We start from the raw sequence: 12,988 nt of genomic DNA on the forward strand, positions 1-12,988 counted from the left end.
ACTTAGTATTATTTGGCATAACTAGCCAACAGTAATTGCTAATTAGTCCCAAGTTAATAATTTTAAAATAACTTTAAATATTACCTACTGCTGCCGGTAAATATTTTATTTAAAAACATGAATTACTTGTGTATCATATTATATGTATATTAGAAAATCTTACCAAAAATCGTACCTACAATACGAATATTTATTTATCTAAAAGTAAAACTTTATTTTATTATTTTGTGACGATCGGTTTGGCCTAGTGGGTAGTGACCCTGCCTACGAAGCTGATGGTCCCGGGTTCAAATCCTGGTAAGGGCATTTATTCGTGTGATGAGCATGGATATTTGTTCCTGAGTCATGGGTGTTTTCTATGTATTTACGTATTTATAAATATTTATATATTATATATATCGTTGTCTAAGTACCCTCAACACAAGCCTTATTGCGCTTACTGTGGGACTTAGTCAATTTGTGTAATAATGTCCTATAATATTTATTTATTATTATTTATTTATTTATTATTATCAAGAATGTCATAACAATTTAATTACAAGCTCTTATTTTTAGATTAGTAGAGATATCTCTCTACTAATACTAATGGAACAAATATCCATGCTCATCACACGAATAAATGCCCTTACCAGGATTTGAACCCAATGCGCTATGCAATTCCTATGCGCTGTGGATGATAATCCACAGCGCATAGGAAATACACACAACACCACGAATAGGAGTTAGTATCTTCAGGGTCACCTACCTGGAGGTCTTAAAATAAAATTACCATCGCGGTCCGTTTCTATTTGGGTTTATGAAATAAACAAAAAATAAAATAGGTTGGCTTTCGCGGTCCGCTATTTGGCGTAGACGATTCGATCTATTCGTGATGCGTTAGTCGCCATACGACCCGATTCGAAGAATCATTAAGACACGTTTAAGATCTTGGAAAGATCTTTAAAAGACCGATAACTAAACTACATGTCAAAATTGACGTTTATTTCGATTCCGCTGTGATCCCAATAAGATCTATCTACGATATTTCTATCTTGAAAGTACATTGGTTGCCCGAATCGATCTGCTTCTGGCAATTATACGACATACTCGTACAAACGTTATTTAAAGAGAACTTGTCTAAACCAGAACTTATCGTTATCGTATCTCATTCTTCGAATTGGGCCGGTCGTCGCCATAGCTTGTAGCTCTGCGCGTAGCCGCGTGCGTAGGGCGCGACGTGCTACGCCGCCCTCCAAGGGCTCTACGAGCCCTGCAACTAATTACAATGAAAAACAACATGTATTACGCGTATTACACATGAGCCCAAATTAAATCATGTTTTATTAAGCATATCTGCGAACGACACTCTAAATGTGTATACTTATTAAGCAAATATTTCGGTGAAGGGTGAGGGGGGGGGGGGGTTATTCTACTACAAATAAATCTTAAATAATTGTTTCGGGATGTATAATTTAAGCTCTTTCAAATGATACCCCACTTGACCAAGTCACTAGACTTTGAAATTTTGCCCCCTCTTCATATTAGGCATTTACCATAGTTATTAAAAAAAAATGATAATAATACTTTCCATGTGCCTGGGTTAGCGTTGTTCATAACTATTCCAAATTTCTAATCGATAGCTTAAGTGGTTCTCGAGATATTTAGCGATGTGACAGACAGACAGACGGACCGGACGGACAGAAAAATCAGTCCAATTCTGAATGCATGCATATAAGCAGCATATATCGCACGTAACGGGGATGTGCGGTAATTAGTTGGCATTGATAACATATTTAATATTATAATATAATTCCAATTCGATTTTGCATATAACGACATGCAATGTTGCGTGACAATTAAATTTATGTAATTATATTTTATTAACCATGCTCTTAATATTGATTAGAAGTTATGGACACGATAAAGATGAATTCTCGTTTTATACGTCGATTGATATGTCTGTACTTAAAAATTATGCATTAGCCAGGTCTACACATAGCGAGCATACGCGCGAGGCAATTTCCTCACGTACAAAACGGCCAGTGTAGATGTGCCTCAGCCGAGGCGGCGCGCGCGTTTTTCTTGCCCGAGCGCGAAGTTGCCTCGCGCGTATGCTTACTCTGCGTGGACCCGGTTAATAACTATTAAAAAATAAAATAAAGCCCTACTATAATATAAATGTGACAACAAATATCCAAAAAATCAAAACATAGCGGCATATATTATTTCTTCCTCTTGCAGTTTCCAAAATTTCATAATGATTGGTTGCGTTTTGGAGGAGGAGTCGAGAGAGAACAGTCGAGAGCGAAACCTCGATTTTGAGTTTTTTGCGTGGGAATTTTAGTCCGAGCTGCAGTTGTCCTTATCGCACGCACGCACTCCCGCCCACCGCAGCGCGACAGAAACAAAGCTTCAAAAATGATTTGAAAAGTGGCTCAGTTAGGAATTGCTCTTAATTAGCAATCTTAAGACATTTCTCTAGTACCTAACTTCATCGATTCTAGAGCTGACTTCTTGATTATCGCTTGATGGATAAAAATCACGAACAAAGGTATAAAACGCAACTTAAAAACTTGTAATAATTTTTGTACAAAAGCTAAAAATTCAAAGACTACACACAAAAATGGTTCAGATGAAGGTGACATAATCAGTAGCAAGTGTCATGAATTTACGTACTTATTTGCAGTATTTTTGATTACGGACGTATTTGACCTCGCCCTCGACGTATTGTCTGACGGCAGATAGGTGCCCACGGCTCACGCGGTGGTTACACATTATCATGTGGCGGGAAATGTTATCGTTACTACTACGACTTGAAATTCGTACCATGGAATGCCTACTTTACTCCGCTGGGTACGCACTGTAACAGTTTTTAGTTTTTTTTTTGTGTTGTTTTTAATTTGCATTAAAACTGAATCACACCCTATTTATGTGTGCTGCGTTGCAGATTTTAATTTGTCAACCTATTAAATTAATTGTAATGTTGTCGGTGAATAACGGGAAGTATAAATAAAAATAATCGATTTTTAGTATTTAAGTGTTACATGATATAGTGCGTTTCTTTGTATAGAAAGAAGGTAAGCGATTTTACCGTATCTTTTTATTGAAAAATAAGTCACCGCAAACATGTAACAATATTTTTATTTTTTTTAAATTCTGTTACTTTCATAAGTAATAATTACTGATTTTTAAAAAGCGTTTTTCAATAAATACACGTGTCAAGATTATTTCCTTTTTCTAATGCTAAATTCTCTACTTAGGTACCTTAAATCGTCGTACCAAATAAGGTCCGGTCCTCAAGCTTGCCTTTTTTCAAAATTTCATTCCTTTACAGTAGTGTGATTATACAAATTTCGCGTCCATTTTCGCTAGTAGTGCTAGTACCATAGACAAAACTGCAAGTTCATATTAAAAATAAGAAAAATAACAATAACTATGGGCTTTTTTGGCATACCTTATAGGTACCTATATGAACAAAAAACAACGTAATAATTTTATGTTACGAATTTTGGAGCAAAGTCGGCATACTTTACAGTTGTGTTGACCCTCGACCTGTCACATCACTACATAGCAGGATCACGCGTGTAAACATTATATTAGTGTAATGGTGATGTCAGGGACAAATTCAATTATTTGCCGACTTTTGTTGAATTTTCTGGTATTTTTGGTTTTCGCGGAAGGAATGACTTTTTCCTTCTTAGTAAAAGGACGTTAAGTGCTGGGAAGATACTTGTCCATACTGTCTACAATAAACCCCGTAAGTTTGTCTACAACAACGGGCAACTACGGAACCCTAACTCTCTGTACGGCCCAGTCTCTTGGCGTTTCTTATTTAGTACACTTACCTTACAATTTTTAGTACGCAACATTCGTAAGCACCATTCCATTACATCCCATCTTTTAGTACGCTAAAATTATAAAGGATGAATGCTACTTCGCTCGAGTAATCTAATAATGTCCCGATTGTGCTCAACTACTTACTGGCACGAACGGCCGATGGCGGGCAATTGGCACACAATGCGCTATTGTGCGGCGTGTCGGGGTAGTGTAAGTGAAAAGTATAAACTTGCGTCCTCGCAGCTCGCGCGGCGCCGCGCCGGCGTCGTCGGCACGGCCGGTGCACCCGCTGGAACCGTGGAGGTCGAAGCGGACAGGGCACTCGGAAAACACTCGACATTGCTCGTCCTTGCGCCCGTGATAAGACAGAGGCTCGACGTGCGTCGCAGCTGACAGGTCGCGACCCCGATATCGCGCCCTTTTAACCGCGCGGCGCCCGCGCCGGACTCCACTCTACGCGTGCTCGCACGCCGCACAACATCCCGAACTATCCTCTCATTCTCACTCGAGAGGTAGCCGTGCTCGGACGCTCTTCAACAACCGAATCCGTGAAGTGATTTAGTGGAGACCTCTCAGGTGTTTCATTGATCCGATAGAGGTGAGGGATACTCATCCTTCCAGACAGTGCGGTGGTGAACACTGGACAGTTGTGAATCGGCTGTGCTTGTTGCAGATTCTTGAAAGATGCCGAGCGTAGCGAATGGACGCGGCGGTGCCGATGACGACGTGGTGCTGTCTGGTCTGTCGGGCCGCTTGCCCGAGTCCAACAACATCGAGGAGTTCGCGCAGCAGCTCTTTGACGGCGTGGACCTGGTCACCGCTGATGACCGCCGCTGGACACCCGGTGAGTCTACTGAAAACGAAACTGGTTTAACTATCAAGATGATTTCAAATTAGGCTGTGGTTGTTACTTTTCAATACACAAGGTGATATGCTCTGGGGTACGCGATAATGGGATAAGCGAAATATTTTTTCTTTTTTTGGGAAACAAACGGCTAACCATGTTACATAATATAAATTAATATTAATAGAACACAAGCCAAAACAGTTTCCACTAGTTAATTAAAACATAAAAGCTCAAAGGGAACTTAGTAAAATACATAAAGTATTATCCAAAGCAATCAAGTAGTAAATCGAAAGCTATTTAAGAGGTATTTTAGCGGACACTTATGTTTGTTAATTTGGGAGAAGAAAAGGTACAGTACATTTTTTACGTTAGTGTGTTAGGTAGCTTGTTGTTAAGTGTTAAGTTAGGTTTTTTTTTTCTTCATTGAGGTAACAAATTTACCCAGCTTCATATTGAACACATCAAAATTGGCATATTTAGAGTTATACGTTGAGCATGCTCTAACTAGATATGAGTTTTTGTTGTACTTTGTACGACAGAAGGAATGAATTCTTGTGAAAAAAAATATTGAAAAAATGTACAGTGATTATCATTAAATAATTTCAATACTTTACAAAAAGGTGAGGAAATTGACTCGCGAAAAATTAAAGGGGGATGGACGATCATGTAATAACTTTTGGTTATCCGCATCAAACGCAAAATTGTTAAGAGTTTTGGTTACTATTCTTCTTTTCTTGGAGAATAAGATTTCATAAGATGTTTCAGTGATATATTATTTTAAAAAAAGCAACAGGAAAACCTTAGTCCCAAACCTGTCTTCAACTTTGTATTATAAATGGTACTATAGGTAGGTTAAAGTATAGGCCATAGGGGTCATGTGTTACGTGATTTACGGTTCAATAAAACCGTACGACGTATGCAACTTCCAGTGACTTCCGAACGCATAGTGACACTTATATAACGGCTATAATTTATCAGGTTCGGGGTGTTCTGCAAGGGTATCATGGTCGCATTTTTATCACCTATCATGTCATGCGTCACTTTCGCACTTACATACTTGTTAGAACGTCACAGGCATGGTGACAAATGATAAACAGCCGACCATCTTAGCCCTACTGTACAACGACAAGTCAAAAATTTATTCAACTGTTAATAATATAGTAATAACTATATTTTCAAAATATTCAGATCCCTTTACCTGTTACAAAATATAGCAAAACTGCAAAACTGCTGATCTAGGTAACCAAATATGAACGACATCAAGTCCCATTTTAAACAAAAACTGTTTTTTAAACCTACATTCAAATTTGTGCCCTGTTCATTTAACAAAATGAGTCCTATCTCCTGTTTCTTTTTCTTTATTTCGCCGTGACTATGTGAACTGTTTTTTTTACTTTTATAAATATAATATATGTTTCTCCCTTTCGCACTACATAGGTACAAGCTTTTTTATACCATGACGATGGCGCCCGATGTTAAGCAGCCATCGCAGCCTATGGGCGCTTGCAACCTACGTACCCAAACACAATAGCAACAAGCAATACCTTAGAAAAACGGAAATCTTCCATTACCTCTTCTATCTTCGTGTAATGTATTTAGAAAAAGTATTAATCTACGATCTTTTTTTACACCAATTATAAAATGTTGCGTGCGCTTTTGTGCGCGTTTGAGCCCTTGATCATGACATGTCATCGTATACTTACGATACGTCGTTAGCGATTGTGACTCAGATTTATTATCTCGCATGTAGATCTGAAGCAGTTAGTATACAGTTTTTTAACCGACGAAAAAAATGGAGGAGGTTCTCAAGTCGACGCGTATATTTTTTGCCAATCATGTCATGTCAGGCGATCATAGGAAACTTGAAAAAGCGAGCGAAAGAGAGCATTAAAGTAAAGTACTGTGTCTCGCTTGCACAAGTTACATATTATTGACTTGTCCCCTCGTATGTAGTACCTCGACATGCAATAGTTATTTACGATACAAGTGCAGAAAATAGGAAATTCGCAACGAGTGGTGATAAATTAAAACACGACCGAAGGGAGTGTTTTAAATCAACACGAGTTTCGAATTACCTATTCGCACGTGTATCGTACAACATTTTCGTCGTACAACAAATTAAATAATTTTAAACATAAAAAAAAATGTTAAATTATAAACGTCAGTAATCTAAAAGTAAAACTCATTTATGCTACTTGGTTTGTATGAATAAGTGACATTAAAAAAAAAAGCTATTACTCCCACGGGAACAATATAGGCCTTTGTCCTTCAGTACACCTGCATGAAATAAGGTCTTTTTCGAGCAAGTGTGATGAAAATGACATTCGTTACTCCTACAATCAAAACGAGATGACTTTTCTTTTGGTCAAACTTACACGTACGAGGAAAGTGTTACTAGCGCTAAATACTCTAATATTACGTAATTAACGGTCAGTAAGAGCGCAAACAGCCGACAGGTTGCTATATTGATATCGGTTGATCCCTGTTATCTTGGACTTGTACATTCGCGCCTCGTAACATTTTGATATATTTGCACATCTTTCTGAGTTATAGGCCCCTAGTTGTAGGTCCCTGGCCTGAGATATTCATAGAGAAGAGGTATTTTAAAGTTGTTTAGGAATACCAACGCGATACAATATGTAAAAGACATGCAAAGAAATGCCTGTGACCTTACAGGCTTACGCACACTGTATATATTGTAATAATAGTACTAAAATACTTTATTTCACACTACAAAATAAAAAAGTACAGAGCAGTCATTGGAGTCTTACTGAGTATTAGGTACGAAGTAACAACAGGCGGCTTTATCGCTAAATACATGATACAATTGAACGATGTTATTGTCTCTATATTTTGCATTAAGATGTAATTTTTTAAACGACACACACTAAGTATGGAAGGTAGAGGCAAGGAATAGAATCTCCATAGGCAGAACTGTTGCAAAAGTGTCCAGCTGTCTGCTATAAATAATAGTTCCAGATCTCTCGAGAGTAGCTCTAGAGTAGCTAAGAAACCTAGGCGTTATTGACGGAGTGAAGTGCGCTGTTTATGATTAGATTTTTTTCTCAAGTATTCTACGTATTGTAAAGCCACCTATTTATGGTTTTTTGTCGGACACTTTTTGGTATATGGAGATTCTATTCCTATAACACTAAGGCTAATTTGTAAAAAATACAGACTGTCAGTAAAATTAACTGGTGCTACTCCCAATAGGCATACAGGATGTTTATTACCTTCCATACACACCTTTAGCCATATTTTGCTCCGTGAATTTATAGGCCATACTGAGCAACTTTTACTTATACCTCGCGCGTCCAATGATAAACCCTATAACAGTTCATTTTTATATGGAACAGCTGTCACGAAAAATGTATTTTTTTGGAATTGGAGTATTTTTAACTAATAAAAAGAGGGTTGTTGGTGAGATTCAAGATGGCGAAGACGTTTCGAGAATATTTTTTTATGTTTTGCTCATTAATAAAGTGTAATATATCAGCTTATTATGCAGTGAACTAACGTGGAAATGTGCAGCTAATGAAAAACTAATCTTGAAACGCGTTTAACCATGTTTTAATCAACACCCGGCAATCCATCGTGGCTTTTAGTAAAGTACAGCTATCTCTTTACTAAAACAACTACCGAACAACATCATGCTCTACGAGCACACTTTAAAAGTTACTACTGAACAATGGACTTGACATTGACAAAATTTTCATAGATTTGATGGAGGCCATATTTTAAAAGAAGGAGAAGTAATAAAAATACGGTAAAAACATATTATTTTTTAACTACTCCAAAAGCGACTTGGAGGAACTGTCTTATAGCATCATTCGACGCGTGATGGGAATACATATATATGTCTCAATCTGGCTAAGGGTTGTAAAAACACCCTTCCTAACACCTGATTGATCAACTAAGAAACACTATTTCAGAATCGTAAATAAACAAAGATCACACAACATTAGGTCAAGGGAAAAAACAAATTGTTGACAGGGCTGTATATTACTACCATTGCACGGCGCGCATCGCTTTAAACGTCCAGTAATAGTAAGATCTCTAATTACCCATAGTCATTACTGATCTAGAGGTTTGGAGGTACTGGTTTTCCTGAGGCGATGATGCTGGTCGGCCGAGGTGGTAGCCCTGAGATGCGGAGTTGTAAGGATTCCGCGGAGCCTCTATAGCAGTGTAGATCTGTAGGGCTAAGATCGTCGGCTCTTCATCATTTGTTAACATGCCTGTCACGTTCAAACAAGTATGTAAGCGTGAAAGTGACGGGCATAGTGATAAGTGATAAAAATGAAACCATGCTGCCACTGCTGGATGCAATGTAAAATTACGTTCTCTCGCGTTTTGTACACATATTTAGTTTTAACGGGTTTAGGGTTGTGCCAGCTGTGATCAGATAAGGTAAAAATAATGAAATTATATCGCGTTAGACCAAAATTACTGAATATCAATTCATAGAATTTGTCTTTACCGATTATTTTACTTTTATGCTTAGTTTTCGATCAAGTTGCTAATTTATTTTTGATGTCACGACTAAACTAAAGATTTCTGTGACAGGTTGACATTTATCTAAAGCTTAAGCCATAGAGATGAGCAAAGGCTACTTTATTGTATTATGTACGTACCGGCACAGGTTGATCCGTGGCTACAATTAGTAACCATAAAAAACTAGATTTCTCAGATACTCGTATCATCTCATTACAGTAATTACAAAAGAAATACCTACATATTATGAATAATTAATCGATGTACGTGGTAACGAATCTTTTAACCTCTAGACGACCAGCGTCCTATCCGTTCATACGCCCCAATTAAGTTTTGACTTTTCGTCAACTTACAGTTAAATTAATTAAAAATAAAATAATTTGATAACCAGTCGTCAGGAAGATAAACAGCCATATCCGAAATGTAATTTACTGCCTGTAATTACATTTAAAAACATTTCCACTGCGTAAAATGGCAACGTGAGAGTGTCGTGATCCCACATGTGGACCCCGCGAGGTCCACTTTATCTCCGCGCTGAACTGAATGACCGCAAGGTCACGCATATAATTACCGTCCACGTCTCTAGGTCACCTTCCGCGAATGTTATATGTTATATCGGTTAGTTAGCTTGCGAAAGAAACTCTGTTAATTAATAGAATTACAATACAATGTAAAACGCTTTTATTATTTAATTGGAAGATATATATCGTAAGGATAATATTTAATGGAGTTATTGCTACATTTCCTTAGATAGTGACGAATAATTGATAGTAATCGTAACCGCAGAGAATGTGTCGTCATCTCATTGTTCCGGCAAATTGTCGGGTCGAGTATTATTGTGCGCGGGAGCACCGAATGCTCAGTATAACCAGTCTGGCTGACCTCAAGATCCCTAAGAATTATGTGTAAACAGAGAGCGCGCTTATAGCGGTTCGGTCGCCTTCACAATGTGAGAAAGGGAATACGTAGGCGGTCGCGTGTTCGAGCGCGTCCGATGGTGAATGTTATACTAACAGCAACACTTATTTGACCACCGATGGAACTTAAGCATTTGAAATAAAGTCTACAAATCATCAGTTTATAAAGTAGGCGATGGTAGGCGGCAGCCCCAGGCTTTCACCGTTAGGAGGTGGCGTGATGCGCACATGCGTTGGCATTGACCCTGAACTCGCGACAAACCAAACATTACGTTATGCGCGTGCGATTATATTAGCTCTGAGACTCGCAAGGGCGAGAGGTGACGTCATACTGACCGATATCAGTGGCCGATTGTATGTCAATTTAAGTATAGATAAAAACAATTTGCATTTAAGTGAGTATACTTTTACTTCGAGATTGTTATCATAATATTCGTAAGAGACTCCACATGACTCATTATAAAAGCAACGAAGACAGTCTGTACAATGATATGCCTACCAAAACAAATACCCGACGATCAATACATCACGATCCTAATTTTACGAATAGTAATTAATTACTAAAGCTATGTTTATCGCCTGTTTCGTGTCCAAAAATAAAAGCTGTTAGGACTTTTATGACTCATCGTTGCCTTGTCGCCTCGTATTACCCATTTTTACAGTTACTAACCGACCGGCAATCCCGACACAAACGCGAAAAAAATCGTGGATACAGATTTAGGACTATAATGTAAAATAGGTTTATTTCATTTGACTCACCTATTGTAATGCTCTTCTAATAGATAAATTAAATTTTGAATAGGCAGGGTAGGTACTAGTTAAACGAAAAATGACATTTATTTGCGTTGTTTTTTGCAGGAGTGCACGGGCTACCCGAGCGTAATGGCAAACTCAAAGATTTGGCACACTTCGACGCCACCTTCTTCGGCGTGCACGCCAAGCAGGCTCACCTCATGGACCCGCAGTTGAGACTGTTGTTGGAACTTACCCACGAGGTCATCATCGACGCCGGCCTCAGCCCCGCCGAGCTGCGTGGCTCGCGCACCGGCGTCTACGTCGGCGTCTCCAACTCGGAGACCGAAGAAGTGTGGACCGCGGACGTGGACAAGATCAACGGTTATGCGCTGACCGGCTGCTGCCGCGCCATGTTCCCCAACCGACTGTCATACACTTTCGATCTCAAAGGACCCTCATACGCGATAGACACCGCCTGTTCCAGTTCTATGTTTGCGCTGGCGCAGGCCGCGAGCGCCATCCGTTCTGGCCACTGCGATGCCGCCGTCGTCGCCGGTACCAATCTCTGCCTGAAGCCGGCCAACTCGCTCAACTTCCACCGGCTGAGCATGTTGTCTCCTGAAGGTCGTTGCGCCGCGTTCGACGCGAGCGGCCGCGGTTACGTGCGCTCAGAGGCAGCCGTGGCCGTTCTGCTACAACGCCGCAAGGACGCGAGAAGACTGTACTGCACAGTGCGTGGCGCGCGTATGAACACTGACGGCAACAAGGCGCAGGGCATCACCTACCCCGACGGACGCATGCAGCGTCGCCTTGCACAGGAGACCTTCGAAGAGGCGCGCTTGCGGCCGCAGGATGTCGTCTACGTGGAGGCTCACGGTACCGGCACTAAGGTAAACATACACGCAATATGAATGTCTACTGTATTAGTTCACCGCAGAATATATCATTATTTGACACCAACTATGTGTTCCAGGTGGGAGACCCTGAGGAGGTGAATGCAATCGCTGATCTGTTCTGCAAGGACAGACAGACGCCGCTACTACTGGGCTCAGTCAAATCCAACATGGGTCACTCCGAGCCCGCTTCCGGGCTTTGCTCTATTGCCAAGATCGTCGTGGCCATGGAGAGTGGTGTTATCCCCGGAAACTTGCATTTCAAGAGCCCCAACACTGACATTCCTGCTCTTAACGACGGCCGTATTAAGGTAATTTATCGGTACATTATTTTTAATATATGATATTGTCTTACATACTCAACATCCATACCAATTACCTATAGTGTTAGTAACCATTTTCTATGAAGCGAATACTTATTACGTGTCAATTTTGTCGTAGGTCGTGGACAAAAACACACCCTGGCAGGGCGGTCTGGTAGCCGTAAACTCTTTTGGTTTCGGCGGTGCCAACGCCCACATCATTCTCGAATCACAGACCGGCAAGCGCCCTCCGCCCGCCGAATATCCAGCACCGCGTTTGGTTCTCGCCTCAGGCCGTACTGACGAGGCTGTTGAGAAATTACTCAATCTAGCTGCTGAGCATCAGCGTGATGCTGAACTGCATGGACTTTTGGACGCAATTCATGCCCATGCGATCCCCGGACACCCGCGCCGCGGTTACGCCGTGCTGGACCCGGCGCGCGGCTCGGCGCCCGTTATTGAAGTTCTGGAAAGCGAGAGCGAACCGCGCCCGGTGTGGTTCGTGTTCAGCGGCATGGGCTCGCAGTGGGCCGGCATGGCTAAAACCCTGCTCCGTTTGCCGACGTTCGCGGCGAGCATCGCGCGCTCCGCAGCGGCCCTTAAGCCGCACGGCCTGGACTTACAAAACGTGATCACAGAGGCGCCGGACGCTGCCTTCGACAACGTCATCAACTCGTTCGTGTCCATCGCCGCCGTGCAGGTGGCGTTAGTGGATGTACTGCGTGAACTTGGTATACGCCCCGACGGCATCATCGGACACTCCGTCGGAGAAGTCGGTAAGTCGAGAAAAAACATCTATTATAAATACTATTAAAAACGGGGACCTTCGTAACTGACAGTTTCTCCATGTAGATGGCATGTGTAATTATGCTGAAATAATGGAAACTCGCCAAAATAATTTACATGGTAAATACCCCGTTATCCATAGCACCTATTTATATTGTAAAACCATGTTAGTGTGAAATCAACACTTTACAACGTATT

The 12,988-nt window shown here is 40.6% G+C and overlaps 1 protein-coding gene across 2 annotated transcripts in view; it reads left to right on the forward strand.

Annotated features, from left to right (window-relative positions):
* Nucleotides 1-12,988, forward strand: part of LOC133523795 (fatty acid synthase) — a 53,621-nt gene that overhangs the window by 18,459 nt on the left and 22,174 nt on the right. Inside the window, exons 1-5 of one of the 2 annotated variants that reach the window (XM_061859528.1) lie at nucleotides 4,260-4,414; nucleotides 4,490-4,660; nucleotides 10,933-11,699; nucleotides 11,783-12,013; nucleotides 12,144-12,780. In XM_061859528.1, coding sequence (XP_061715512.1) covers nucleotides 4,501-4,660; nucleotides 10,933-11,699; nucleotides 11,783-12,013; nucleotides 12,144-12,780 — 1,795 coding nt within the window. In that variant the 5' untranslated portion in view covers nucleotides 4,260-4,414; nucleotides 4,490-4,500. Of the gene's footprint in view, nucleotides 1-4,259; nucleotides 4,415-4,489; nucleotides 4,661-10,932; nucleotides 11,700-11,782; nucleotides 12,014-12,143; nucleotides 12,781-12,988 lie in introns of those variants that run through there. The other variant, XM_061859529.1, reaches the window with a different exon arrangement.

This window comes from Cydia pomonella, chromosome 12, assembly GCF_033807575.1.
Source record: "Cydia pomonella isolate Wapato2018A chromosome 12, ilCydPomo1, whole genome shotgun sequence".
NCBI lineage: Eukaryota > Metazoa > Arthropoda > Insecta > Lepidoptera > Tortricidae > Cydia > Cydia pomonella.